This window comes from Styela clava, chromosome 6, assembly GCF_964204865.1.
Source record: "Styela clava chromosome 6, kaStyClav1.hap1.2, whole genome shotgun sequence".
In the NCBI taxonomy this organism is placed as follows: Eukaryota; Metazoa; Chordata; class Ascidiacea; order Stolidobranchia; family Styelidae; genus Styela; species Styela clava.
The window spans coordinates 22,626,105-22,639,478 of NC_135255.1; the positions used below are offsets into that span (position 1 = coordinate 22,626,105).

General features: G+C 36.9%; 1 protein-coding gene across 1 annotated transcript; it reads left to right on the forward strand.

Annotated features, from left to right (window-relative positions):
* Positions 1-203: 203 nt before the first annotated feature.
* On the forward strand, positions 204-13,170 carry LOC120330758 (phosphatidylinositol 3,4,5-trisphosphate-dependent Rac exchanger 2 protein-like). The gene is made up of 9 exons (XM_039397668.2): positions 204-411; positions 2,144-2,222; positions 3,069-3,187; positions 3,954-4,058; positions 5,320-5,433; positions 6,358-6,576; positions 8,267-8,329; positions 10,479-10,564; positions 11,437-13,170. The coding sequence occupies exons 1-9, from the start codon at positions 277-279 to the stop codon at positions 11,669-11,671; spliced, it is 1,155 nt and encodes a 384-aa protein (XP_039253602.2). The 5' UTR covers positions 204-276; the 3' UTR covers positions 11,672-13,170.
* Positions 13,171-13,374: the final 204 nt, after the last annotated feature.

Genomic DNA, 13,374 nt, shown 5'->3' on the forward strand with positions numbered 1-13,374 from the left:
TTTGACTGTAATTTTTTCTGGTACGCATTATTCGTTAGAGAATGCATTTACATTATATGTTCAGAAGATTGTCTGTGCAACATTGTTCGAAGCCACTATGTGATACGTGTTGTATTTTATTGTACTAAGTATGCGTCTTGTTTTGCTATGGAAGCTACATATCCTTGATTTTTCCTAATTGTTTAAAATTACATCACAGATATAAATATATTTATTAACAATAATAGAGAATTAAGCCAGGATTTAAATTAATAAAAGCGGGAAATATACACAAAAATGGCGGGAAGTGATATCCCTCGGAAGGCGACGTACGATAACTTGTCAAATGAAGAAAAAATCCGGGTTTTAATTTTGGAAGAATTATTGGAAACAGAGAAGGAATATCTGCAGATTCTCAAGTTCATGTCAGAGGTCTGTTTGCATATTTGTTTTCGAGGGTTCTCAAAAAAGGGTTATACTCAGTAGTGGGATTCAGCCGGTTCGCACCGGTTCTATAGAACCGTCTCACGGAATTTTATGAGATCAGCGAACCGGTTAGCATTACATGACTTTTTCTCACAAAACCGCCTGAAAATATGACATTTGTGTGATGGAACCGGCTGACAAAAAAATCTGGGTGCTCCCGAAGTATGCGAACCAAGATGGCGGACATCGGAACGTAACATGGGTAACAGGTTAGGGTTAGGCGATAATTTTTTTTCCAATTTTCCTTATTTTAGTCCTATTATCAGTTCGAAGACTAGCCAAGAGCCTCCCGTAGTATTTATATATACCTAAAATTATGACCTAACCGTAACCTAGTACACATATTACATTCCGATGTCCGCCATCTTGGTTCGCATACTTCGGGAGCCCCGAAATTTGAATTTCACCACTGGTTATACTATATTGAAATATGTGAAAATAACAAAGATTCAGATCAAGCGTGGTCGAATAAGGGTTCGCGGGCCGGATCCAGCCCACCGTAGTGCTTCATCCGGCCCACGATTGTTACATTGTGCTTCTTAACAATATATGAACGTCAGCCTAGTTTTTTAAATTAACTGTTTTTTTTTCATATTGAGTTTTGAGCCTTCAAATACCAGGTCTATTTTTTGTAACTCAAACTGGCAAAGAAAAGTAATTGCCCACTCCTGATTTATATGCGTTTAAAGCTGGTTGTTTGATCAAAATTTGAAGCCTTATACGAAAAGGATTTCAAAGTTATAGGAATATTAAAAATCAAAGATATATGTTTTCTTCATTTCTTCGAAATGTTTTTTTTTTTCAAGTTTCGGCCTTTTGGTCCAAAGTGCTGGGTTCGATTTAGTAAGATGGGATTTACATACTTATCCCGGCGGAATGAACCCACAACGAAGGCCTAATCATATGGCGAACTGCGGCCAATGGTCCGGTTACCAATTCATGTCGGGTATGGGGGATTAGTTAGTCAGTTACTTGTTTCAGATGCATGGACTTGATGGTGGAGGAAGTCGTAACCGACTAGCGATTGCATGAACCACCAACGGCGGCGAGGAGTCCAGCAATCCTCTCGCACATAATCAAGTATATACTCCATAATCAGCAAAACAAACGATAAAAACAGTAATGCTCGCAGTAATGTTCAATTGAAGATTGTTTTTGTTACGGCTTGGAAGATAATCGGTGTATTACTCCAACCGCAGAATACCATATCAATATTTTTGATTTACCATTTTACTATATTACTGTCCATATCGTTTCTATCACGGGTGAAATCTTTACTCATCGGAGTGTAATCGGTTAATTTAGTTTTTATAGTGGGCGATTATATGAACAGGAAGACGATAATTATATTGTTGTGTCATAATAAACAACGGCTACAATGAGTGATTAATAAATCCTCGCCGATCGAAATTTCATCTTGGTGTGACGTAACACAAACCATAGAAAAATATTGGCTACTAAGTCTGTTACAGGCATCTACTCTGAACAATGCTCTGGCAAGCAGTCATATATGTGTGTAAAGAAATTATGTTTTTATATGGACTGGCTTTTATTTTATTCACCGTTGCTTACACAATTCATTTCATCCTGAGCGAGGTGTTGGACATAGGATTTGAACAAATGCCAGAGGTATTTAATCTATTTCTTGCTTGATATATCGATTCATCTTTTTTTTCAGAAAATGAAGAAACAGCTCGAGAAATGTTCGAATCTCATAGAATACGAAATAGAAGAAGGACAAGTCCGAGGTTTATTTGGTAAGAACTTTTATCGAACAGCAATTATGAAAGACACCAAGTGTGTCGCTGCTCAGAAACCAGTATTGTTTCTTTTAACCATGCCTAAAATACCTACCATACCTACTCGATTTCTCTCTTTTATGTGCATGTGCACAGCCTGTATTCTCAGTATGTTGAAAATATACTACCGGTTTCTGGATATAGATAGACAGCCATGATTGTGATCTGGATCTTTAGTTAAGAGGTCCAACCCCCGGTTCTCAATCCTGATCATTCCTTTGAAATCGTACCAGAGGCCTCAAAGCGGGGAACATGGGTTTCTTTTACGATCTCTGGCCGCGGTCGTAGGGTACGTTTAGCCATCCGTTCGGAAACGGCCTCATGGGCTGATTTCGCCCAAGTCTATTTCTAGACTTCCTGGCAAAAAAAACCTATCTTTGTGGACAAAATTACAAGTTAGTATAACATATTGAATTTGTTATGGTTTTTCTGGAAATCTTATGGAAATCTAACCCTGACGTCTTTCAGTGTAATTTTGAAATTGAACTTCCGTAGTGTGTGTACCAGGTTAGGGCTAGGCCATAATTTTGTTCCGATTATCCTTATTTTAGTTAAGAGTTCGGAGACTGTCTGTGTTACCCAAGTGAATATCCCCCTGCTCATAGGTTTCTATTCCTTTACACAACTTGATGTAAAGTAGCCGAACAAAATTAGTTACCTCCATATTGGTACACACACTTTTGGAGCGCCGCCAGCTCATGCCAAACGGTCGCGCCCAACTATCAGCTGGTGTATCAATTACCGTTCTCAAAAGGAACTTGACTTCTCTCCGATTCCAACTCTAAAGTAAAATCTTTTTCAAAGGTAACATTGACGAAATGTATGAAGTTCACAAAGCATTCTTCGCGTTGCTTCAAGAAGCGTTACCAGAAGGCCGAGTCAGAGATCCAAAGAATCATGTCGGACATTGTTTCATACAAATGGTGAGAATGCTTCAATCTGTGGCAACTTTTATTTGAAGGAAAACTTATGTGTCCATGCCCACGGGTCTCCAACTACATTGTTTTCTATTCTTGCTTTGTTGTTTAATTGAGCACTCATCTCAAAATTATATCCATAAATCCAATATTTAGTTTAAAAAGTCGCGATTGGTATAATTTGACTTATTACTTATCGATCTTGATCGGTAAGTATGTTGATAGGTATTTGTCTGTTTGTATGTCTGTGTGTTAGATGCACGCGATATCTCACAAAAGTGAGATTGGATCTGCCGCAGATTTTGCATGTGCATTCATCATAGCTCGGATCAGAAGCCTATTGATTTTGGATGGATTATGTCGCATAATTAGCGAGTTATTAATTAATTAGTGATGGGACACACGGTGTCACTATGGAGTAAGACAATGTTTTGGGGGATCCCCTAACCTTAGATCGATAAGTCTTCGGTTTCCAACCGAATTCTAGTTTTAGCTTTAACTCCAATTATTAGAGATTGTACAGGGTTTAGTTACGTCAGAATTCGTATTCTCTGTATTTCTTGCTGTGAATGAATACGCACCAAGGAAAGTTACATTATTGCACTCTACCTATTTTCTATTGGACTCGGCTGGTTCCTTGCTAGCAGTTTTAGAACCGATCAGTTGAGAACCAATTTTATATTTGCAACAATAAATCTCAAAATTTCGGGAAAATAACCCAATTAACAGAAATTTTAGAACAATTATTGATTCATTTCTCTCATTATTATAGCGGGATGCATTCCGGGTATACGATCTCTACAGTTCAAATCATTCAAGATCTCTCATTGTGATGTCAGAAATATCTTGTATGTCAACAATGCAACGTATTTATGAGGTAAGAAATACCATATGTGTGGAACGCCTTATGCGCGCGCAATCAATTCTACGCCATTCGTCGATTAACCCGGCGCTCCGGAAGTATTCGTACCAAGATGACGCACATCCTGAACAACCTAACATGGTACAATACTATGTTCAGGTTGTGCGCCATCTTGGTACGAATACTTAATACTTCGGGAGCACCATTAAGCCAGTATTAAACAGTAGTTTCCACCGTTTTAGGACTTGTGGTCCGGAGGCTTTTAGCACTCATTACACCCTGTTTATCATTCCAGTGGTATTTATAGTGTTATTTTGATTGGTTGATTTCAATTCCCATTATGTTCAAACAATCCATTATCAACAAAGTGAAAACACCTGTGAAATAATCTTATCAAGCAATGAAACTGGGAAGAACGCTGAGTTTTCTTCTCTTGCGTTTTTCTTATACAGTATTAGGCCCTCACTGCCTCTTGATACTCAGAATATATTATATATATTTGTTGAATACAAGTTTGGCCTAATATTAGGCAACATGCAGACAAGCCATGCAATACAATACTGCCTTTGATAAAAATGACTCAAGACTGAAGGTGCATCGCATAAAATCTTACAAATGAAACCATATACGGTTCGTATAATTGACTGTAAGATGCGTAATATGTTGCACATGTCGCTGACAAACAGAATAAAATGCAAATTACGCAGACGTTTACAGAATCGAAACGTCTGAAGACTCGAGATTTTATTAGTATTAAAAGTAAATTCACTAATGGTCTTTAAAACAGACGTTTTATGGTTGAACGGTAATAATCATTTCACGTTCTTTGCTTAATTAACTAATTTCAAGCTTTTTAAATACACATTATCTAAAATTTAATTCGTTTCAAGAGTTAGGTCTGGTTGAAAAACAAATTGACATAAATTATCATGTCATGCCAACTCTTATGTTGAGATTAAAACTGCCAAAGGGGCTCGCTACTGACGGTATAGAGTTGTGGCTTGGGTTCGTCATGTTTTTTTTTTGATATTAGACCTGCAATCCTTTGATCTGGCTCACTTATTACTATGAGGTGACCCTCTTAATAACGTTTTTACTAATAGCAAATTTGTCATTTTAAATTAAAAATCTAAACAAAGAAGAAATGCGCAAATATATTGACAGCTTTAGCCATTTTTCTGATTATCGATTTCCCCATATTTTCGCGTGTTCGTTGTTATGTTCTGTGGGAAAATTAAAATAACGTAATCTAATCCTTCCTAATTCTTTTTGCCAGGGTTGGAAGCAAGAATGTCCGACCAATCCAGAACGATTCAGATCTTCAACGGTTCTAGAAGTTTATTTAAAGGCGCCTTTATTAAGATTATGCAAATATAACGTCTTTTTGAAGGTGAGGGAATTATTATTTAAGTTTTTCATACAAGTTTGCTTAGAGCAGGGCTTCCCGTTTAATAAAAATTGAGGGGTCCAGTGCGAAAAAAAGGTTGGGGAGCCCGCCAAGAACCTAAAATCTCTTCCAAGCAGTGTTCCCTCTAGCTTTCAGAGGCTGCGCACATGCATAGATTTACTGTGCACAGACGTATTTCGACGTAATGTAACAATGTGCTCGGTTGGCAGGTTGAGAAAGTTTGTTGTTGGCCCACTTATTACCCGGTTAGAACGCCAAAATTTCTTCATTGCTTTTTGCACAAATATTAGTTATTTCCAAAAAGTGCGCACACACCAAAATTTCTGCGCACACATACTACAAAAAATTAGAGGGAACATTGCTCCCAAGGATGGGAAAAAACTGATAGGAGGTCGCAAGCAATCACCTAGAACTAGGAAATAAGTTTGCGTACTTATTCGAGGAGGCTGGTTCCGAGCTCTCAAGTGCAAAGATGACCGATAAAAGAGTTATTAACTACAGAAATCTAAATATAGGTTCATTATATGCAAGTTTGCTTATAGCAAAGTCTCAGCCCCTCTGCTGAATATTGGAGTACCGAATTTTGAATGCCGCTGCTCGATAACCAGTATTGGTTACCAATTCTGATGGCTGAATTAACTATCGTTACAAAAAGTGAAAGCAACACTTTTAGTTGTGGACAAACTTAATTATGCCACGGCGACAAAATGGCTGTAGCCGATGGGTAAAATAACGCGGTTTAGCGTGTACAATTTCACTACAATACAATAGTTCGAAGTGCTTTTTTCATCATATTTGAGTGGCATGTTTTCTAAAGTTCAGCCAGCACTAAATGCTATTTTGCAAAGTACTTTGTATTTCTTAAAATATTGAGAAAAAAAGAACAAATTATATTTTGTTTTTTAGGAACTCGGCACTTTCACTAGTTTAAACCATCCCGACCTCGGTGACGTCATCACAGCCCATCAAATCATGCATGCAATCATGACGTCAATGGATAGTGTCACCAGAATGGATTTGATGACGACAGCATTTGAAGATTGTGACGTAAATTGCAATAATTGGGAGAAAATCGGCCTAACTAATAAAGAAAGTTTTATGACGAAAAGAGGAGGGAATGTCAAGGTATGGAAGGGTGAAATTATCATATTTGTTGGGGCGCTCTCGTAGTATACGTACCAAGATGGCGCACAACCTGATAACCCCAATCTGGTACACATACTATGTTCAGATTGTGCGTCATCTTGGTACGTTTACCAATATATAAATACTCACATTACCCAGTTAGGAATGCAGATTGTGCTGAAATTCAAATTTTCAAATCATTCCTAAGATCAACTGGATCATGGCTAATTTGTTATTTTGACGGGACGAGGGAATATTAGAAGGGGTGGGGCATAACTGAAAAAGGTCCTTGAACTCATTAACAACATATTCCCTAATTTTAGAAAACTAACGTATGTCACTACTACGTAAGCTACATTGACATAAAACGCTTTACATTATTTAATACAAAACGCCATTGAATGTACATTGAATTCCATGCGGTGAAAGGATTTAAAATTTTAGGAACAGGTTCTCTTTTGTATCGAACCTTCTAACAACGGGTACCCTCATTTTAGAAAATGAATGTATTTCATTATGTAAGCTTCATTAACATAAAACGCTTAACAGAATCTTTTTAAAAGCCAAATATAACGCTAGTCGTCAGCTACGATGCACGTTACGAATTTGCTGCGGTCGTCTACCGAAGTTGTTCCAAACTTTTTCTGCGTGCGACCCAATAATTTGTTTTTCAAATGATTTTTTCAAAATCTTGCGACCCAAGAACATGCTCAAATACTAAACGCATGTAGTACTTTTATGGCGGTAAACTTAACGACTATAAATATAAAACAGAAATTACCCCGAAGTGTGAATACAACGCTTGTTTGGCATCAGCGAGTTTTTGAAATGCTGCCAAGTCATTGCGATTTGATGCTTTCCATCTGTACAATAACGATTGAGCAATAATACAATACCAAATGTATAATACGCAATTAGGTTTTTGTTGAAAAACAAACGACCAAGTTTTAGGTCGCGACCCATAAGTTGGGAAACACTGTTTACCGTATAAAACAAGAAAGAAGAGCTTAGAGCGAGTGCACGTGTCCTTGCTTTGTGCAAATTCTTTAATCGGTTGAACCATTGAATCATCTTTATTTAGTTTAGTAAAGGAAACCTGCCAGTAAAATTATCTGAGATCGGCGAGAAATAAAATCTGATATGGCAACCCATACAGCGGTATCAATTTCAAAGCACTTTGTATTGTTTATATTTCTTCTATCACATCCTATGCTTTGTTTGACATCATGGAGTAAGTAAACCATAACACGACACTTCCGAAATATAATATTTAAGAATATTTTGTTAACACAGACGCTGGATTGTTGAATTTACGGGTTGCCTATACTGGATTTCCGACTTTTCTCATTAATTCCCGCAACTGGAGCGTAGCCATGAACGTTAGAGGGGGGGGGGGGGGGGGTGCTGGGGACGGAGTTTTCTAGTTGCCAAGTTAGACCGTAACAGCTAGCAATGGTCGGTCGCTTGCGAGCTAATATTAAAAAAAATGATAGCAAAGGCGAAAATATTTAGTTACAATCGCAGGCAGCTTCATCCGTGAAAAGTGTGGCACTATAGTGGCATCGTACATTACGTCTAATTACGATTCCAAACATATCGTTATTTAATCTTGTCCTGGATTTTACCCAGTTTCTTTAACAAATTTGTCATAATCTAATCCTTTAGTGATTTTTATTGTTTTCGTTTTCAGAGCTGGAAGATAAGATGGTTCACATTGAAAGGAAACGAATTAAAATATTTCGACGAACCAGCTGTGAGTATTTTACTTATAAAACACTATTTATGGAAGTGATTCCCGACCTTTTTTTTTGAGCAAACCAATTATTTTGAAAAATAAATTTTGTGATATTCCGCTACCAAATGATATTCTCATATATTAGGCGGTATATAATGTATATGCCTTACTTGATCACAAAATTACCTGACTGACTAATGACAGCAAATGCCAAGTTTTTACGATGTGATTCCACATGTACAATTACTATTGAGAAACACTTCAATACAAATATACCAGTAAACAATACAATTTACTAGAAAATAAAAACAGTAACTTTCAAGTTTTTGTTGAAAAAGCAATTGAACCAAACCCAATTTTGGGTCTCGACCCATAGGTTGGCAAGCACCGACTTTGAGGGTTCGTATTATGCATTGATGTGCGAAAATATAAAAACATATTATTTGGTATTTTATGCTTATTACTTATCGATCTTAAGATCGGTAAGTATATTGATAGGTATTTGTCTGTATGTATGTCTGTGTGTCTGTTAGATGCACGCGATATCTCACGACGGCGAGCTTGAATCTGCCCCAAATTTTGCATGTGCATTCATCATATCTCTGACCAAGAGCCTATTGATTTTGGATGAATTATGTCGTATAATTAGCGAAATATTAACTAATTACCGATCTAAGATCGATAAGTCTTCGGTCTCCGACCGATATTCTCGTTAAACAGTTAATACTTTTCACATATTATAAGTACTATATATGCGCAAAGTGAGCCTATGGGTCGTATTTCCAAAATTGATTTTGTAATGAAAAATATTTATTTTTATCTCAACTATTGTTGCTTTGTAAGTTTTAAATTACCGAAACACTTCAGTACATTTAAGCTGGTGGGCTTGATGAATAAATCCGTCCAATCAAAAGCTATCTAGTATTTCAAATTATTAAAATCTGGCATTGGATTGATGATAAATTCAAAACGCAGACTCGACAATTTTAAAAACTTAGTCATCGGGAAATTCTAGAGTGAAAATTTTAAACTAAGTTGGAAATTCCGACTATGCATCCTTTTTAATTTCTAAAAATGCATTTTAACAATTCACTGAATCAGAATGTTTCAAATAAAATCAGTTCCAAGATTTAATGTTCAACCGACTAAATGCGCCACACCAGTTATTTTTGCAAATTTAAAGCGAAATTAGATATGAAATCGAATATACCCGGACGGATAATAATAAAATATTAGAGGTGTCGCAATTTGAATTGCCTTTTCCGCAGAGGGCAATTGACAAAGGGTTTGAGAGTCGAAACCCTCAGCATTTTTTCCGTATCATGCAAAGCAATTATTACTTATCGATTTTAATCGGTAAGTATGTTGATAGGTATTTGTCTGTCTGTTAGATGCACGCGATATATCACGAAAGCGAGATTGAATCTGCTCCAGATTTTGCATGTGCATTCATCTTATCTCGGACCAAAAGCCTATTGATTTTTGGCAAATTGTGTCGTATAATTAGCGAGTTATTGATTAATTAGTGATGGGACACAAGGTGTCACTGTGGAGTAAAAGCGCTGTTTTGGGGGATCCCCTAACCTTTGATCGATAAGTCTTCGGTCTCTGACCGATATTCTCGTTTGAATGTTTGAAAAGTTTTCAGATCCCCACGTTTTCCTACGTCAGATCAGACCTGCCAGCTGGTACGGCCTAACTTGACAAATGGAAAGTTCAGAACCCTTTTAAAAATGCATGACTATGCCTCATTTATTGGCTTGCCATTCCGACAGCAGGGCAGAAATAGATAATTGCCACGAAGTGCAATATTTTATTCAAAGATAACACGCAATTCTGCAAAACCCCGGCCTCTGCTCTGGTTTTATAGCTATTTCATTTGAATTTATAGCCCATTTCTGATAAACAGGTGGTCATAAATGCTAAACGCCCCCGAAAGGAGGCCACGGGCGATAAAATGCTGGAAACCAATACTTATGATTTAATACTTTTAAATTTGGAGGAAAGCGGCCTCTGGTACGTTAGAGACCAATATTTTAAGCCCAGGCAATTTTCAAGCACGACATTTCCCCCTGGGTGAGGTTATCACATAATATATGACTCATTTCTGCAAAACCCCGGCCTCTCACACTAAGTTTTTAGTTAAATTCTCGATATTTCTATTTAGAACGAAAAACCGCTAAACACGTTAGATTTGAAGCTATGTCGACACCTAGTGGAGGACGGGACTCTTGGAAAGCCTCACTGTTTTGGGTAAGTACAGCAGACTTTTTCACAAACAGCTAATTGAAGTGTAATACTTGTGAGGAAAGAGAATTCGACAACATATCTGATTTAGAATTTTGGCTTTTCCTTTTTAGTTTTCTCTGTTTAATTAGGTTATATTCATACGTTCACTGCCCTAACAATTTCTTTTGCAATACCTATTCCGGCTTTTTTAAAGTTCAACAATCTTAAACTTGGATCAGAAAGGGAATAGGGGATATTATTATTGTTAAAAATCAAGTTTTTTCACTCCATGGCTACAATTTTATTGTGCCATCATAATGATTCCAATCACAAAATCGATTTTGCAAAGACAGTTATTAGAATTTTTGGTACTCCCGAAGTATGTGAACCAAGATGGCGGACACCGGAACATAGAATGTGTAAGTTATGGCCTAACCCTAACCTGGTACATATACCACGTTCCGGTGTCCGCCATCTTGGTTCACATACTTCCGGAGTACCGAATTTATTTGTGTTGGTCCCAATATTCTATGTGACAAATTGTGAGATGTCTCTTATTTTTTGAAGGGGTAATTGATCTTTTGGGAATTCGATTTAGGGGTGATGATAGTAAAAAGTTTGTGAGCCGCTGTTCTAAACAAACAATTTTAAGAAGAACGGAACCTTTTCCGGTTCGGCGTCGCATACGGGTGACATACGAATTTGACATTATTTGCCACGAAACCTAAATCGTGACAAACCATTTTTTCTTGAGTTTCATTCTCTCCAATGAAAGATACTTCGTTACCACATGTGAGAATGCTTGTTCAATCATCACCATATTAAGTTTCTCAAGCAAGGCCTTGACAGCACTACGTGCACAAAACGTGTAGATTTATGAATTTGCTTTTTTTCAGATTCGTCATGCCTGATCGGACCTACCACGCCTACTGCACGAGCGAAGCCGAAAAAATGGAATGGATGAACGCCATCGCGTGGAGGCTTTTCAACCAGTTACCCGCCCAGATGAGGGCGGGGCAGTGCATATCATCCTCTGCTCTCTCTACCAGCACCGCGTCACCTATACTCGGTCTGGTGCAAAAAAACAGTCCCACACACGCAGCAAACGGCAACTCGACTGGATCAGGGTGACGTAATCAATCCATGACGTCATAGACTTTTTTATTTCGTCTTCGAAAATTGCCCAGACATTTGCGAAACACTAGCGTGGTGTAATGAAGTATGACGCCACTTCAACGTATGACGTCACAAACTACCAAAGTCGCGTTCTTTCTATATGATGTAAAAGAGAAAATCATTTTAACATTTGTAATTGTATATTTCATCAAATGTTTTTATTTCATCAAACATTTTGTGCAATTTTTAATCGAATTTGCTAAACTTTCTGTAAGATAGTTTGATTTAATTTTTATGCGCTTCTCCCAAGATTGGACTCACGCTACTACCCTTTCAAATGAATTGACTGAGTCCCTTTCTCACACAAAGTTTGAAAAGAAAGTTTTTTCTTACCAGTCACTGCAAATTTCAGGTAGTTACCAGCAAGCAGAGATTTCTCTTTGAACTATATCATTCAAAAAAATAACGATACAATGTAGCAACTCGTGCTACCCGACTTTAATCTGATACAGAGAACTAGCGAAAGCTAAACTTGCAAAAGGTTTTTGTTTTATTTGAATTCATAGCTGACTTCTGAGAAATTTCCGTATGTTTAAAATCAAATCTTGTAAATTAATCGTTCATTTTAAGAAGCAAGATAATTAAATTTGCCGTTTACGTTCTATCATGCTGGGGTTGTGTCAAATTTAACCTTCTAGATTTCAGATTTTTATTTTATTTTCCCACTCTTTCGTTTGTAACCAGGCTACAGACACACATGGTGTTCACTTTGTTGAGTACGAATTGTTTGAACATAATGAGATTTTGAATCTACCAATCAAAATAACACCATAAATACCACTGGAATGTTAAACAGGGGGTCATGAGTGTTAAAAGCCCCCGAAAGGGGGGGTCGGGGGCCATAAAATGTTGGAAACCACAGCCTAGTATCTAATACTTTCAAATGACCGGGAACGCAACCACCGGCACGTTAGAGGCCACTACTTTAAGCACAGACAATTACAAGCACGACACAGTGTGATCACATATTTTATTAGTCCAATATCCACGCAGAACATTTGTACTCAATTGCAAAACATAATTCAAGAACATATACATTGTGGATAGCACCAATTCAATCCCTAATATTTACCATTTCCTAGAAGTCCTTTAAAAATCTAACCAAGAGAAGCCATTAACATTAGTCACCAAAAATTCGTATCAGAGATTGGGACCTTTTTCTAGTTATCTCTCCCACTAGTATATGAATACTCACACTCACTAATAGAAGTATTTTGTTTATGAGGTTCATTCATCTTTATCAAGGCTTTCACTATTTAGTTTTTGGGGGGTATCTGGAAAAGGTCTGAAGGTTCTAATCAATATTATTTAACATTCTCTAATTTTTTCATTTCATATTCCTATAAATTTTGTCAAGTTTATTTAAAGAATCTAATGTAAAATTCTGATTTTTTACACTTCTACTATCGCAACGTTTAAGAAAATCTCTTAATAATAAACAAGGTTTACTGTAATATTAGTTTTATTATTCAAAAACAAGAATTTAATCGCTGATTATTTTTTGTGAGAATTTGTTGAGAAAATAAAGTCATGCTCAATCAGAAGAAAAGGAGATTCGTTGCTGAGTAAAATCATAGACATCCAATGTACTGTCAAGAACTGTTATATAGAATTATGGAAGTGCAATATACGCATTCACTCAGAATTAAAGGAGATCA